Genomic DNA, 15,406 nt, shown 5'->3' on the forward strand with positions numbered 1-15,406 from the left:
CATTAGCACTGTACATTCTGCTTGTTACAGCTCAAGATTCTGAGATCAGACATTTTACCTTGTTGATGTCTTCTTGTTGCTAGAGGCATTTTTGTTAATGATCGGTCATGGTCTGTCTCTGAAAGCAGTCACTGGCTTTTGTTGAATTGCTCAAATTGAGACCTGCTGCTCAGTGAGCTGGGGAATCGCTTTTCTTCCCTTTGTCTACAGGGTCCTTTTTGCCATCTACACGCCTGTTTGTATGTTACAGATTGATATGGTTATGCAAATGGGGCATGTAAATTGTCAGTATTTAAGTTGAGCCCAAAAGTCTGTTGGGTCACAGGTGAGAAGGTCATCTGCGTGGCGAGAAGTGTTAAGTGATAGCGGAGAGCCAGAGCTGTGTTTTTAACCACGTCATCTCAATCTGTCTTCCAGGTCGTTGGAAGTTCACTACTTTTTGTACATGATGGCAGTGGGAATGCCAATGTGTGGCTGATCGATTTTGGAAAGACCACCCTTCTCCCTGATGGGCAGACACTGGATCACAGGATCCCCTGGCAAGAAGGCAACAGGGAGGATGGGTACCTGCTGGGGCTGGACAATTTGATTGGCATCTTGGAAAGCATCACTGAAAGATGAGTTGAGAATGGCACAAAACTGGCAGGGCTTCTCTGTAACTTTCTGCTCTACTGGGCTCACTCAGTTAGAAGGAAACCTTTAACTCCCTTCAAACTCCTGAGGTCATCAGTGCAGAGGGAGCTGCATCCAGAACCCAGCAGTTAGTGATCAAAATGACTTTGCATCGGCCCTCTATGAACCTAAATAACTCCGGACTGGTCTGTATTGCACCAGCCCAGCTTCAGACTGGTCCTCAGAGAATGAAGATCTCTGTACTCAGGAATCACACCAGCATGAGTCAAGAGGTCTGTGTGGCAGCCCAGAATGATTCCAATTCCTGGCAAACAGATGGGACTCCAGATTACCTCTTAGTGAGCCAGAGCAAGTTCCTAGGGATTCAGGGTAGGAATACAAGTTTTCGGGGAACTGCATAGTTTTGAAACCAGCAAGAGTGGGTTTTTTTCCCCCCCTAATTCCAAGTCTCCTTGCTCCTGTGTACGCTGTAGGTTGGACCAACAATTTCTGCTGCACTGTGTTATGGTGTGCACAAGGTGGAAATGGGAGACGATCGCAAGAAACCTGGAGCAAAGGGAGATGGCAGTTTGTAGTGGCTTGCTGTGGTAACTGCTCTTGACCATTCCTCCTCTCCCCTACCCTCGCCTTGATTCACTTCTATCCAAGAGCAGCCTTTGCTTTTTATGTAGCCTCTCAGGAGATTACAGACACTCTAGGGAGAGAATAGCAGCCTGTTGTCTCCAAACACAGTTGACTTTCAGGCTGGGTGGGCTGTTGGGCAAGTGCCTAGCTTGGCAAGTTTGGCCTCTTGCAGCTGAACTGCAGTTCTGAAAATCAGTAATGACTCTTCTGCACACAGACCAGGAAACTAAGGGGTTCCAAGGCTTGTTTATTTTTAAAGATAAAAGCCCTGCACCTGTGCACACACACGCACTAGTAGCCAGCAACTAATGTGATCTTTTACGATCGTGGTTGGACTGTCTCCTAATGCACGTGACTTCTTGGCCATGTTCTTGTTCCCAAAGATGATGCTGCCACTTAAGTGCATAGACTGGTGCAGCGATCAGGAGGGTAACGTTTCTGCGTTCACAGCATTACACTAATGGTGAGATAATTCCCAGGCACCCTTCCTCCAGGGTGTCAGCTGGTAACTCAGGGCAGTTTGGGGGAAGGAATGTCAACATATCACAGCCCCTAGTCCCCGTCTGGAATCGCGGGGCCATCTGTGGTTCATTCTTTTGCTGTGGCCCAGGCACAGCCACAGAAAATTCAGTGTTTAGGTTAAACTGAGAAAGACTGAAGTGATTTATTGTAATGGCTTCACATACCTTCTCTATTGGTTGCCTCTAGTCACTTGAACAGTTCTTTAAATACTAGCAGTATAAATACTATCAGTATTCACATGTTCGCTCACATTCCAGGTTTTAACATGAATAATGTGATGCAGTTTTCAAAATGAGGACATGACTTATATTACTATTAGATTGTTAATTGCCTTTCAACATCTAAAGCTAGTAATACACATTGACCAGGAATTGCTGTCTTTTGCTGGTGTCCTGTGCTCAGGAGAGGTTCTGAGAACTTAGGATATGTGAAACTGACTTCATGCTTTGGGAAACTGCTATTTCAGTAATAATTGTGATCATGAGCAAAAAAAAGACTGCAGAGTCCAGATCCGGAATGAAATCTATCTGTAACATTTGTAATTAGAACTGAAGATCCTAAAATAACATCTAAAAGGAGTTGCTTTAGATAACACACTACTGTACCAAGAGATCAGTCAGATTTCATGGCTCTTTCATCATCTCTAAACAAAACAACAGTATTCAAGCTCAGTTGTGACCTAAACTTTAGATGACATAGAGTGGGTATTCTGTAGGAAGTAATGACATGTGGGAACATTTCATCCTAAAACAGAAGTTGCTTGAAACTGGTAATTATTTTTGCAGTTTGCTGCAAATTCAGACTTCTGCTGTGACCTCCAAAGTCCCTCTCAGTTTTATTTTCATGATAGTATGTTAATGAATTTTCCACTTAGATGTTTCAGAAGGTTTACACTTTTTTTTTTTGAAGTGACAGCAAACCTTCAATAGAGAGCACAGATATCATTCCAGATGCCTCCTAACTTTTGAACTGCTATGAGATGATGAACTAATCTGTGGTGGATTTCATACAATTTGAAACTAAAAGTCTTCCTCCTTCCCTGCAGCCAACAGGTAAGCCATTGGTGAGCAGTGCTTAAGGAGAATAGGAAGTAAACAGGTGTCACAGGGGAGGATGTTAATAACAATACCTTTTCTATGAAACTGCACTTGAAAGCAGTCCTACCATAACAAAAAAAAAATAGAAAAGTTAGAAAAGAGACTGTGAAGGTGATAGAATTCATTAGTGGCTTGCCTAATTAATCTTCAGAGTTAAATTTCTTTCTTCTTTTACCACATCTGTGAATCTTTTGCACCAGTGTAACTTATTTTCTAGAGGGGAGAGTTAGAGGGTAAAAGTTGATGCTCAAATGTCAGTTGAGAATTTGAGACAAACTTTTAGAATGACTGTGGAGTACTAAAGGACAACTAGAAGCCATGTGGTACCAGTGGCTTGAAACAAACCAACTGCTGCTAGCACCTGGATGGTTTGCAGGACCTGGTCTTGGGGGAAAACACGGAGAATGATCCATTCCTCTGCAGTAGTTGAAAAGGTCAGGGGGAAAAAAAAGAAAACCTCTGCTATGGCAGACTCTGGTCTGGAAACTCATTCTAGATGACAGATAGTTCTAGCAGGTTAGTTTTGAGATGGCTCTTTTGCCTGCTAAGCAATTAAAAGGGAAGGAGCCACAATCTTCTGCTGCTGTTATAGGAAAGGAGAAGAGACAGCTTTTCATTAGCAAACTGCAAGTTGGGACTGCCGCTGAGCGCTGGGGCTCTAAGGGGCTGGAGGCTCTGAGTGTGTGAGCAAACTCCCCTGGGGTGAGTTGGATACCTTGGCTCCCATCGCTGGCCCAGAGTGCCTGCCTGCCCTCGCTTGTGAGGGCAAGGAAGCGGCACAGCCGCCTTTCACTGTGGAGCCGCTCGCCTTGAATGAGGGTCAACGTGCTGCCTTTGCACAGGCATGTGACACAGAAGAGCTGGCGCGTGATGACCAAGGTTCTTGTTCACGTACACATCCAGAATGTAGTTCTTTAATGCCTCTGGGGAGATACTGCCTCACTCTGGAGCCACCGAGAGCACAGGAAGATATGCTGGCCCAGAGGCACTTTGGTGCTGAACAGCTAACCTCTGACTTTGGCACCAAGGTCTTTAAACTCACTAGTTAGATGCAGCGATGCGTACTGCTGTAGCTGCTGCATTCCTGTGTTAATCTAGCAGTAGGACTTCTCTCCCTCAACTTTGTCGGTGACTTGTTTTTTTGGCCTTGGACAACTGTCCTAGGCCTCAGTTTTGTTCCCATTTTACAGATGGGAATAGTACCTACTTACCTCACAGGAATGGCGTGAGGTCCATTATTGCTTGCAAGATGCTGTGAGATTCTTTGGAGGAAGGTGCAATATAGAAGGAAATGCACAGATACATCAGCTAAGTTTAAAAATGATGGGTGTTGTGGCCCCACAAGGATATAAATTTGGATTAAATTTAACCTGTTGTAAAAATTAAATCCCTCAATTTTACACAGGGGGAATTCACTTAACATCTGATCCAGTTCCTATTATAGGGAAAGACTTCAATGGGAGTTGGACCAAACCCTTAAGTATCTCAGAGGGCTCTTGCTATTTTTTTTTTATTGCTGTTGTTATTATTTGTTAAGGTATTGAGATCAAATGGCCTGTATCATCCACATGCATCCGTTCTGAACACTACAATGCAATGCTGACCATGGTCACTTTTGACATTGACTGTATTGGTTGAGTGTTTGTTACTCTGAAGTGTGTATGCTACTAAATAAATGAGACTGAAGGAAAAATGACGTCCACTGTGATTTGGTCACAGGACAGCAATATCTTCAAGAATTTCCTTAGGGAAAGGACAAAAGCTATTTATTTCAGTGTTTCTTTTGCTTGTAGTCTTTAACATCTAATATTTCCTACAATAAAAATGGTTCTAAGAAATACATCTAGAAACTAGCATTGGAGACTTGGTTCCAAAACCCATCTTACCTGTGTGCAAAGAGTGCTTAGCCAGAGAGGGACATGGCCACCATTGGTGGCCCTTTATTTTGTGTTGCAAATCTAGAAGTATACACTTGTCCAGCTTTAAATTGCATAGAAGCAGGCGTGACATCTACTTACAGCCAGTACTCACCCAGAAAGGTAAGTTGGCAAGAAGTGCTGCCATGGACAGAGGTAATTGAAACCAATTCAACTAAATGAAAGAGTCATGTGACGAGAGGGGAGGATGTTAGTGATGTCATGCCTAAGGCCTCTCCCCATGGGTGGGCAGCCAGGAGGAGCGAGCACGGCCCTGGCTACAGGAGCTCTGCTGCTCCAGGGCCTGGGGATGGGTCCCTGGCTGACACAGCTGTGGAGATGCAAATACACTGGGGAAAACTCTGCTCCCAGCAGTAGCCTTCTCCTCTCTTTCAGGTAAGTAGCAGGAGGGCAATGGAGCTGAGGAGTGAGTTACGCTTGCAGAAGCCCATAATTATTTAATGAGACTTGCGAAGCTTTCTTAGCGCACACCTGCCCATCTGCGGAGAACTTACCTCAGGAAAAGGGTTGATATGAGGGGGACACCTTAAATCTGTGCAGTTAAAAATGCTATTTCTTTAAAGGGAAAATGAGGATACAAAACACTTGAGGAGAGATGACAAATCAGAAGCAAGAATATCAACATATGTGAAAAGAAAGCAGAGAAAGACAAATTGAAATTTGCATTAATTCATCTTTTCTTATTCAGTCCCCTCTTTAAAATGTAGGTACGAGATTGTGTGAAGCAACATGAAGTACTAATGCTGACCCCTAGAAGGAAAATAAACCCAACAACGCTATACACACAAATCTAAAACCAAGTTGGTAACATGTTAAAAGACAGACACCCATCAGGAAGAGCAATTTATAATAATCCTGTAAATGGCTGTTTCTCCACTGGGGAAGTGTTGCAAGACTTTTCACATGGATTACAGGACTTGACTTGAATTAATCCCAGATCTTCAGCTCATGCCATTCCTCTACGTAACAAAATCAGGTTTTGGCTTTCAATTGCCAAAGTAATCTAGTTTTGACACTATGGGTTCAACTCATTGATTATAAAGTGTCACCTTAAAAATCAGTTCCAAGCAAGTTACATTTTTGAAAGGGTAGCAACTGAGCACTATGAGATCTGATTGTATGAACAGTAAGTTTCAGTCTCAGAATTGTAGGACTGAAAGTTGTAGTATATGTCATTGCAGTTGTTAGCTTTCTTTTTAGATAATGTGGTTTGGACAGCATGTAGCATTTCAGCATCACAACAAGAGTGATACTAGCATTATTTCCTCCAGGATATTAATTAAAAATTCATTATCCATGAGGGTTTGTAAAAAGCAGCTAAGAGATCAGATATGCACAGAAAAACTTACAGGTCAAAGATTCATGGCAACTGTGCTGACAGAAGATCGTTTACCTTCAGTTCCTTTGGAGGAATGTAAGAGCTTGTATAAAATCGAGGTTGCTAATGCAGATTCATTTAAAATTCCCAGCTCTTTCTTTCATCACCTGTTGGGTACAGGCAGGTCAGTCATAAGATGTCATAAGATGCTGCATCTGGCTCAGCACATCCCTGAGCTATGTGCTGTTGTAAACCAGCAAAGCTGGGAAATAACTGCTACATGCTCACCCTACTCTTAGAGTTGCCCTTCAACACCCCGCTGTTGCTCGCTCTTAGAGATGAGATACAGTGCAAGGGTGGTGGTGTGTGCTGGCTCAGCGCAGCTTTGTCTCTGTTCTTCCTGTAAGGAAGTACCTTGACACAGCTATAAATGGGTATTTGTCCTAAGTGCTTGGCTGAAGAACTTGCATTTTATTTATAAAAATAAGACTTAACTGCAGCCAAGACTGCCTGTGGCGTTGGTAACAGGACGGCGCTCTTCTTCTCTTGCTTAATTTTTCAGTTGTTTACCTTATTTTATCACTATGGGCCTTTCTAAATTCGTGAGTTATGCTGAGGCAAGTGCTGTGCACGGGGAAAACTGGTAGCTCAAGCTGGGTAACCATATGGACAGTAGGGATCCTACCTGCTTCTCATGGGAATCTTAGGGGGTTGTATAGTCATTTCCGCGTGAAAAAAATAAGAACTGTCTTGTGCCTGCTACTTTATAACAAAGTCTGCAGGAAGAAAACGTGGTATAGTTAACCTCCCGTGGCTTCTGAACAAGTCACTATTTCACCCCTCTCTTACCACCAATGTCCCACCCGGGCTGAGAAGTGAAAGCAGAATCCTAATGGGTCTGCAAAAGCAGAGCCATGACCAGTGCTCTGCTCAGGACAGAGCCCGCTCCAGACAAGGGCTGGAAAGTGATCTGGCGTCACGTCCACTGCAGCTGAACTAGGAGCGCTGCACCCTGCTGCAGCCTTGTCCCCAGGGAGGGAGGGGCTGAGTTGCTGACACCCAGTCCCAACTGTCAGAGAACCTGACAGCTCACATTGTGGAAAAAAGTACCAATTCATAAACCATAGGACTAACGTAATCTGAAAGGTAAGGATGTTGAAGAATAACTGATGTTATTCCAATTAGCTAAGGGTAGATGTATTTATTTGTGACTGGCACATTCCAGAGGTGGCCAGCTTGAAACGTGACCAAAACCACTACCCTCTGCAAGAGGCAAGAATGAGAAATTTTCCTGCTAACCGGGCTTTTCTGCCTCATCTAAGTGGGCTGTAGCATCCCCTCGATGTAAGATAGGACAGGCTCTGAGCTAAACATGGGAAGCCAGAGAGCTAAAGCAAAAGTAAAATGGTCTCCCTTGGTCACTGAGCCCATTGGTCCTGACACCACTGCTGGCCTTGGCCCACAGAGGCGCCCCTCTGTTCTGACCATCTGTCATTTCACAACATGGCCTGGGAATTATTTCCATAGCATAGGAGTCATTGCCGAAAGGTGGCCATCACCACCACTCGGGTCTGGAAATGATGGTATGTGAAACTGTTCATTCTAAAGCCAAAGGCCTAAAACTGTAGGAAGCTTGGAACAGATTCAAAGTCAGACCAACAAAGCATAAATCTGGGCTGAAGACACATTTCACTCAAGATGGTTTCAGACTCTTTGCCTGGTGCTGTTCTGTACCACATCTCAGTAGCATCCACCCCAGAATGATGCAGAGGACAGGCGGTCTGTGTGGTCAGAGCAAACCCTCTCCTGCCAGCCCACATGTTCAGACTGTTCCTGCAGCTGAGCGCTAAGCGTGAAGCCTGTACCAGAGCAGCTCTTCCCCGGGAAAGGAATCAGGCAGAATCTACAACTGACAGCTCACCAGACAACTTGATTACACATGAAGGCAGCATGTAATTTGCTACTGTAGGTTGGCAGTGCAACATTCAGGAGTGGGACAAAGACAAAATGCTTCTGAGACTGTTCAGGTTAATCCAAATTATTTACTTTTTCAGTCTCCTTATTTTGCAGGCTTTAACCAGTAAACATCAGTTTAGACCCTAAGCAACAGAAGAAAGCTGTCTTCAAAACAAATAACTATCTTTACCAGCAAGTCTGTATGCTTGCAATGCAAGAATAAATGATGACCTGCTTGGGTGTGAAGCCAACTCATGGTTTTAGGGTTCTCAAATGGTTGAGCTATTCTACCTTCCTGTGTAAAGGGCACTGTGAGGTGCTCTGACACCTTAGAGAAGTAAGTAGTAAAGCCAAGGAGAACTCCAGTGCGCCAAATGCTAGACAGCTACCTGAGAGCCTCAGCTTAATGCTTACCAACATAGCACAGGAAATTACTGCTGAATATCAAAGTACTTACAAAATAATGTTCATCCCAAGTAAAGTCCACTAAAAGATAAAAACAGTCCATTTCTCATCACACCACACAGCTCACCCTTTCTTGAAACATCACCTGTCCCTTCCACGCCAGGATCTGCAAGGAAAGAGACACCACAAGGCAAGCAGCACATTTTCTTCACTATTCAAAGGGATACTCTCAGCTCCATCAGCTATTTTTTTAATAGTAAATTTGTTTTTCTCGTCATTGCTTGTTTTCAAAGCACATGCTCAGAGGAGCCCCAGATTATTTTTTTTTTCATCTTTCCTACTGCTTCCAATTTGAGCAATAGCTCCATTTTCATGTTTTTCCACAAGTCCTGCTAATAAAACAGATGCAAGTGTAGCTGCTATTTATTTACTGAGCAGCAATAGTATGTCATCAGGACTGTAAAAAGCTCCTGGGACTAGAGCAGCCTTTGCAAGTTGGTTGCTGCTGGCACAGCATGCATTTTTGGTTTCTTCAGTCAGAAAGAAGCGCAATCTGTGTTAGTCGTTACTTCCATCCAAATGCTGCAGTTGGATGATAGGTCCATGTCTTTTCACCTGAGCAGATTGAGGAGAAATCCTTTTGTTAAGTATTGTGTTCTGAATCAGAGCAGCAATGCCTCTAAACTGGTTCAGTGGAACACATTTGAGGGGCAGAGATAGAAATTCAACCGTCTTTAATGATCTGGGAATCCAGCAGGTAGAAGGAGGAAGCAGAACATTGCTGATGTTGAAACATCACCCATCTGAAGGAACTTAAATGGAGTAAGTAGGTGAAATAGGAAGCAGTCCCTCCAGACACACGCATTCCCTGATCTTTGGAAGAATCATTTCTGTTATACTGGAGTAACACTCAGGTCACCTGACAAAGACAGACCGGAGTCCCTCTCTCTCGATGGTTTCTCTGTTTTATAAAAAGGTTTTTCATCTCTATGCAGACTTGAGCTCCTCAGCACAGCTGTTCTGACCTCTGCCAACGCCGGTGGTTGGTGGTCAGTGCTATAGCACAGGTCATCGTAAGCATAATTCACATTGCCGCAGGGGAAGGTCTGGAGTTTCACCAGTTCAATCCCACTGATATCCAGGTGAGGGCGGTTGCTTCGACTTGGAGATGCTGGTGATGCCCGAGAGCTTGGAGAGGAACTGCAATTCCCATCAAAGCCTGAATCTTCCCGCTCTGAAGTTGCTTTGAGCTTGGAGCTGGGACTGAAGTGACAGATGTTCTCTAGCACCCACGATCCATAGGTTGGGTTCCAAAGATTTTTTGTTTTGTTTTTAAGTCTGTGGGTTGGCGGATTGCTGAGCTCCAGCTTCTGGTTCGAGGTCTGCTGGAACCAGGACCCGCTGTTGAAATCGCTGAGGCATGGCAGGCTGGGCCCTCGAGCAGTCCAGTTGCTCAGGTTCTCCACCAGTAGCTCTTGTGGACACTGTGCAGGTTTGTGTCCAGCATGGTGGGAGTCCAGTGTTTTAGGTGTTGTCTGAGGTGTGAGAGAAGGGCTTACCAACAGGGGCACGATCCCACTGGAAATGTTTGGGCGCATGACCGTACTCCCTTCATCCTCTGGTGCGGGGCCGCACTCCATGGGCAGCTCGGTGTTGATCACATCAGGGTCCTGAAGAGACACAAGAATCTGTTACACCCTGAGCATCACCAGAGTGACTGTCACACTTTCATTTTAAGAGAAATAGCTACGAGAGCAAAAAAGCTTTTGGCAGAGGCTGACATCAGGTTTGGGCAATATTCCTACACGTCGTACCAGGTGCTATGTGCCATCTGGATATCACACACTGTTAGGACTTGCAGAAATGCTCTCTCATTTATGTGCTTCCTTTGAGCAGAGGCTGTGCTTTACTGAAATCAGTGGCTAATCTGGGGGCCACTCGTATATAATTTCTCCCTCAGGATGTTGGATTCAGGCCTATGGCTGTAAAGTGCTACCAGATGGTGAGCTCACCCTGCCACATCTCATTCCCCACCTCCACTCCATACCTGTTCAGCTGTGGCTTTCGAGCTACATTAGGCAAGGTCAGAATACGGACCTTGAAAGAGATCCTAAATACCTTTGCATCACAAAATGAAGGACATTTTGCTACTGAACAAGCTGAAAGCATCCACTTGCATAGGGACAGTATAATCTCATTGTGGTTGGGCTGAAGACGGGAGAGTGAGGATGGATTCTGGAAAACCCAGATGAAAAGAGCAGTTGAGCCAACAGCACCACCACAGTTAGGAAAGCGATTAGATCAGTCTGTCAGCACTCCTCACTTGTTTTGGGCACTAAAGCTAGTGCCTTTGGATAGCTGGCATTGCAAGGATGATCATTCACCTGGATACCACAGACCTACCTGTGTGCAATACTTGATTCTTTCCAGGATGGTGGAGAAGTTTGGCCGATACTCTGGACTGTGCTGCCAGCACTGTGTCATGATCCGGTACCTTAAAATAAGTTTTAAAAAAAATTATGAATCAAGAAAGATAATTATGTAAAATATGTCTCAGTATGAAGTGATCATGGATCCAGAGGAACTGCACTCAGTATGTGGCCCCCTAGGAGGAGAGCAAAAGGGGACATATCATTTCTGCATCCTTGGATCCCGAGCCATTAGGGGCACACTACTTAAAGTGAATCCTGTAGTCTAAGCTGTACACAAGAGACAGTGGCTCAAGAGACATTCGACAATACCCGCCTAACACTGGGGGCACTCATCGTTCCCTGACTGACGGTGTGCACTTGCCTGTGTCTAACCTGTTTGATACCCACTATCCCTTGGCCTGTGGGAGTAAGGAAATACTTACACTGGTCCTGGGCAGTTTTTTGGTGGATCCATTCTTCCTCCACTGGTGACAAATTCCAGAACTTCTTGATTGGTTTTGCAAGGGTAGGGCATGTAGCCTAGAGAGAAAATCTCCCACAGAAGGACACCAAAGGACCTGTGTCAGAAACCAGCCAACAATACCAATTAGGTTTCATTTGTGCTCCACAAACCTGGCACGAAGCTGTGTAGGTAACACCACAGCAACAACCTTTCGAAGCTGTAGGCCGACCACGGTAACGTGCAATTAGCGTGATTATGAGTCAACCTTGATATAGAAAAGCAATCAATCAAAACCTTTGCTTAAGTTCCAGAACTAGATCTGCAGCGGTTTCAAAATATTTGAATAACTCTGAAGTTGTTCTTTCTGCTGCACTGATTATTTCTAGAGCAGGAAATGCCAGGGCACACTTTAGTCCAACTGACTAGAACTGTTCTGTCTGGTGTGGAGTTTGCTACCTTACTTGGGAAGACTCAAGATCTTTGAATCAGTGTTTGGGAACAGGATGCTCAAGAATAAAATCAAGTAAGAGACATCCATTGAAACTGAGAGGTCACAGCACTTATTTTTGTCATGATACAGTTGTTCTCCTTTTTTATATCCTCAGGTCAGTCAGGCAGTGTCACTCAAAATAACGCATGACTTAGAGCCAGGGGAGTCAGGAGGGTCCTGCCAGGACTTCAGCAGGGTCAGACTTTTAAGAGTCACTATTTGCTGCAAAGGTGGAAGAAATTTCCAGTACACACATGTTACTTATAATAGGCTATTACAGGAACTGTAGCACTTTCCTTCAAAATATTTAGTACTGGCTGCTCACAGTTAGGCACTGATAAGCAATCCCTTGTCTTCGGGCATCACTGACAACTTCAGGGAACTGGGTCAGTGTGGCATTTAAGGGAATGTCTCAGTACAGTGTATTGAAGAAATTACTGTACAGGCAGAGATGTGTTCTTAAGCAGCTGGGAAGTTTCCATTCCCCAACACCTGTGCATGAATGTGCTACTGCTGAGGGAGTGCTTCTCTTAAAGAAAGATCAAGTTACACGAAGAATCAATATATAAATATTGTTTCCTCAGCAACCAGCAAGGACTTCTGATTAAATCTGCTGTCATTTTATAGACAACAGAAAAAAATTATACAGAAGAGTAATCCTGGGTGGTACAGAGAGAGTCATTTACAAGACATACAAGCAGGACTCATCACCGATAGAAACTGAGGGGCAGATACTGAGGGTTGAGGGAAGTGTCTGATGGTCTTTGTCTGGATTTTTAACTGATACTCCTTGGGAATCTAAACTTCTTTCTCTTTTCACTTCTTGATTGTCTTCACATGATACTCTGCATTTATGTACAGTGAATTTTTATTAGCTCCATTTACATTAGATCTTTTAATTTGTAGTCAGAATTCTTTAGCCATGCTTCTACTGAATGCAGAGGGAAGTCTTCCAATAATTTTCTGGGAAATCCTGTCATTTTTTTAAGGTTCCTGCTGAGCAGATATTTTTTTCTTGAGCAGTACATTTCTTGACCCTTATCGCTGAGTAGCAGAAGTGCTTAAAAGACATTTGTTACCAGGTATCAGTCTTGGAGGTGAAAATGCCCTCTAGAAAAGCTTCTGGTGGCATCCACTTGACAGGAAGCATGGCTCTTCCTCCTTTGCGGTAGTAACTTGCTCTGGCAAAGATAAAACACATGGAAAATGTCACACAGTCTGAAAGGGCTCAGATACATAAAAGATTTTATCACCACAGCAACAGAGCTGGGGACTGCATGCAGCAATGGGGGCCAAGTGAGAAAAAGGAAAAGTCATCAACACCAACAGTGCATTGAAGCAGTATTTTATACCTTCTTTGGAACTGGGATGGAAACCGAGCATGTTGTAGGTGCACAGCTGAAGACATCAGATTTGTCAATGCTTTGCTGATGCAGCAAGTCTTACTGACATCATAAACTGAGAATTATGGCAGGGTTTTTTTAAAATTTAAGTTTATTTATGATCAACTATCTAATAAACTTGCCTATGCTTGGTTTAGTGTCCACATGTATTTGCAGTGTTCTCTATTGCCCAGTCTGGAATAAACACTTGAAATGCATTGGCTAATAGGCATAGATGTGTTAATTTACACTCTGGTAACACCAGTTAGTTAACTGGTAATCAAACTCAGACACATAAATAGACAGTTCCACTGCTTCAGATTCTATCAGACAGTTCAAACTGGTCAAAATGATACAGATTATAGAGTTATTCATGGAACTGAAATGGCCTTTCACTTACCTGTAAATATCCCTGGCCATCCCAAAGTCACCAATCTTGGCTATTCGTCCTACTCCAGTGCAGGTCAAAAGGCAATTCCTTGCAGCTATATCTCTTAAGAAAGAAAAAAAAATAAAATTATTACTTCTAATTCTAAACTCTTAACTAGCTAAAGGAATAAAGAAGGAATATTAGACCCAGTCCTGCAAGTCTTAGTTGAGTCATCTTTACATAAATGAGAAAAGCCTTATTAAAAATAAGAAATAATGTCAGCTACACTGTAATTTTTATGAACCACAATTCTTAAACTGCATTTATATTACATCTTCCACCCAGTGTTCTCCGATCATTCCACATTCACATGTCGTTTTGCTAAGGCAGAAAACAGGGTCAGTGTCAGACCAGGGACAGATCCAACCTCTTCTGCTTCAACAGCATTACAACTGATTTCTGTCTTGCTCTATTTTTTTTTTTTTTTTTAAAGAGTGACATCTCAGCAGTGTCTCCAGCAGTCACAGTCTTAGTAAACTGCCTGAAAAGTCAGTGTAGGACCAGATTCCGTAAACTGTTGTTTTGGTGCTTCTGGATATCTCCCGTGGAACCAAGCAAAGCTACATATGGGAGCAGCCATTTGCTGGGTGCAGGTTTAGCTTGTGGCAAATGGCAGTAATGACTGCATGGCCAAGACTGAAGGATTTTTGTTCATTTTAAATACGCATTGTGAAAAGGAACTCATTAAAAAACATAGCACTGTGGGGGTCTTGTTGACTGCCAAGAAAAACGAGCTCCTGGAACAACTCATATGTTTCTTCCCACTGCCAGCCTTGAAAAATCCCTCAGGATTTGGATGTCAAGCCCAGCTTTCTCTTCCATCATCAGCTATGACTCCTGGATGACAAGACCTGCCCTTAGAGACATCTCCACAATCCCACTACACTACCTTTTCCCCTAGGATACCTGTTGCCTGAAATGGTAACCTTCTTCCCAACCCACTCCAAGTAACACTGACATCACTAATACTAATACACAACCTGAATGAAATTCCTTCTGTACTGATTTCTTAAATTGTTGGCTAAAACAAAACAAGTGCATTCCCAGGTTGCATATACTAGAGATCTAACAGCACAAAACCTGACCCAGAGAGTTTTTTAAAAAGGGATATGCTGCTGATAAAAGAATCAAGCACTAGTTTCTTCCATTTCTCTCCTGAAATGGAGATTGGTCTTGAGCAATAACAGCTGGCCTTTACATTTGTTGACATAAATGTCAGAAGCTTTATGTGATGACTGCTGGGCTCTGTGACATATGATAAAAAAAACAGGGAACATCTACCTGACAGCAGGAATGAAAATTGGTTATATAAAATGCTTGTGGAGAAAATTTCTGTGGTTGCCACTGTATTTCTTGCAGCAGAAGCAAAAATTGGCCCTTATCATAAATTCAATAGATCAGGGTGGGTGGAGTTTGATATTACTATTCCAGTAAGGGTTTTAAAAAAATAATGCTGTAGCAATTAACTCTGAAGTTTCCAATTAGAATACTGACCCCTTTTGTACTTATTAAGAGATCCAAAACTTGTTGCACGCTCTTACTGCTCTTTTTTAGTGACTCTAATCCTTTTTTTCAAAGGAACTTATTTATTGTTACAATATAAAGGCAAGTGAAAACTGTCTCAGATGCTCTAATCATAAAGCCATACCATATCCCATATCTTAGCCTCATGGCTTCTTGCTCCAGCTGCTGCTTGCCATTTGTTTTGCTCAGTTTCTCCAGCCTCTACCCACTCTTG

At 43.4% G+C, this 15,406-nt stretch overlaps 2 protein-coding genes across 2 annotated transcripts in view; one reads left to right on the top strand and one right to left on the bottom strand.

Annotated features, from left to right (window-relative positions):
* Window positions 1–4,629, top strand: part of ITPKA (inositol-trisphosphate 3-kinase A) — a 40,151-nt gene extending 35,522 nt beyond the window's left edge. The window contains exon 7 of the mRNA XM_074909562.1: window positions 418–4,629. Coding sequence (XP_074765663.1) covers window positions 418–621 — 204 coding nt within the window. The 3' untranslated portion in view covers window positions 622–4,629. The remainder of the gene's footprint in view (window positions 1–417) is intronic.
* Window positions 4,630–9,179: 4,550 nt separating this feature from the next.
* Window positions 9,180–15,406, bottom strand: part of LTK (leukocyte receptor tyrosine kinase) — a 53,358-nt gene continuing 47,131 nt past the window's right edge. The window contains 5 exon segments of the mRNA XM_074909157.1: window positions 9,180–10,162; window positions 10,896–10,986; window positions 11,347–11,481; window positions 12,936–13,037; window positions 13,639–13,731. Coding sequence (XP_074765258.1) covers window positions 9,386–10,162; window positions 10,896–10,986; window positions 11,347–11,481; window positions 12,936–13,037; window positions 13,639–13,731 — 1,198 coding nt within the window. The 3' untranslated portion in view covers window positions 9,180–9,385.

This window comes from Athene noctua, chromosome 6 (genome assembly GCF_965140245.1).
Source record: "Athene noctua chromosome 6, bAthNoc1.hap1.1, whole genome shotgun sequence".
Taxonomy (NCBI): domain Eukaryota; kingdom Metazoa; phylum Chordata; class Aves; order Strigiformes; family Strigidae; genus Athene; species Athene noctua.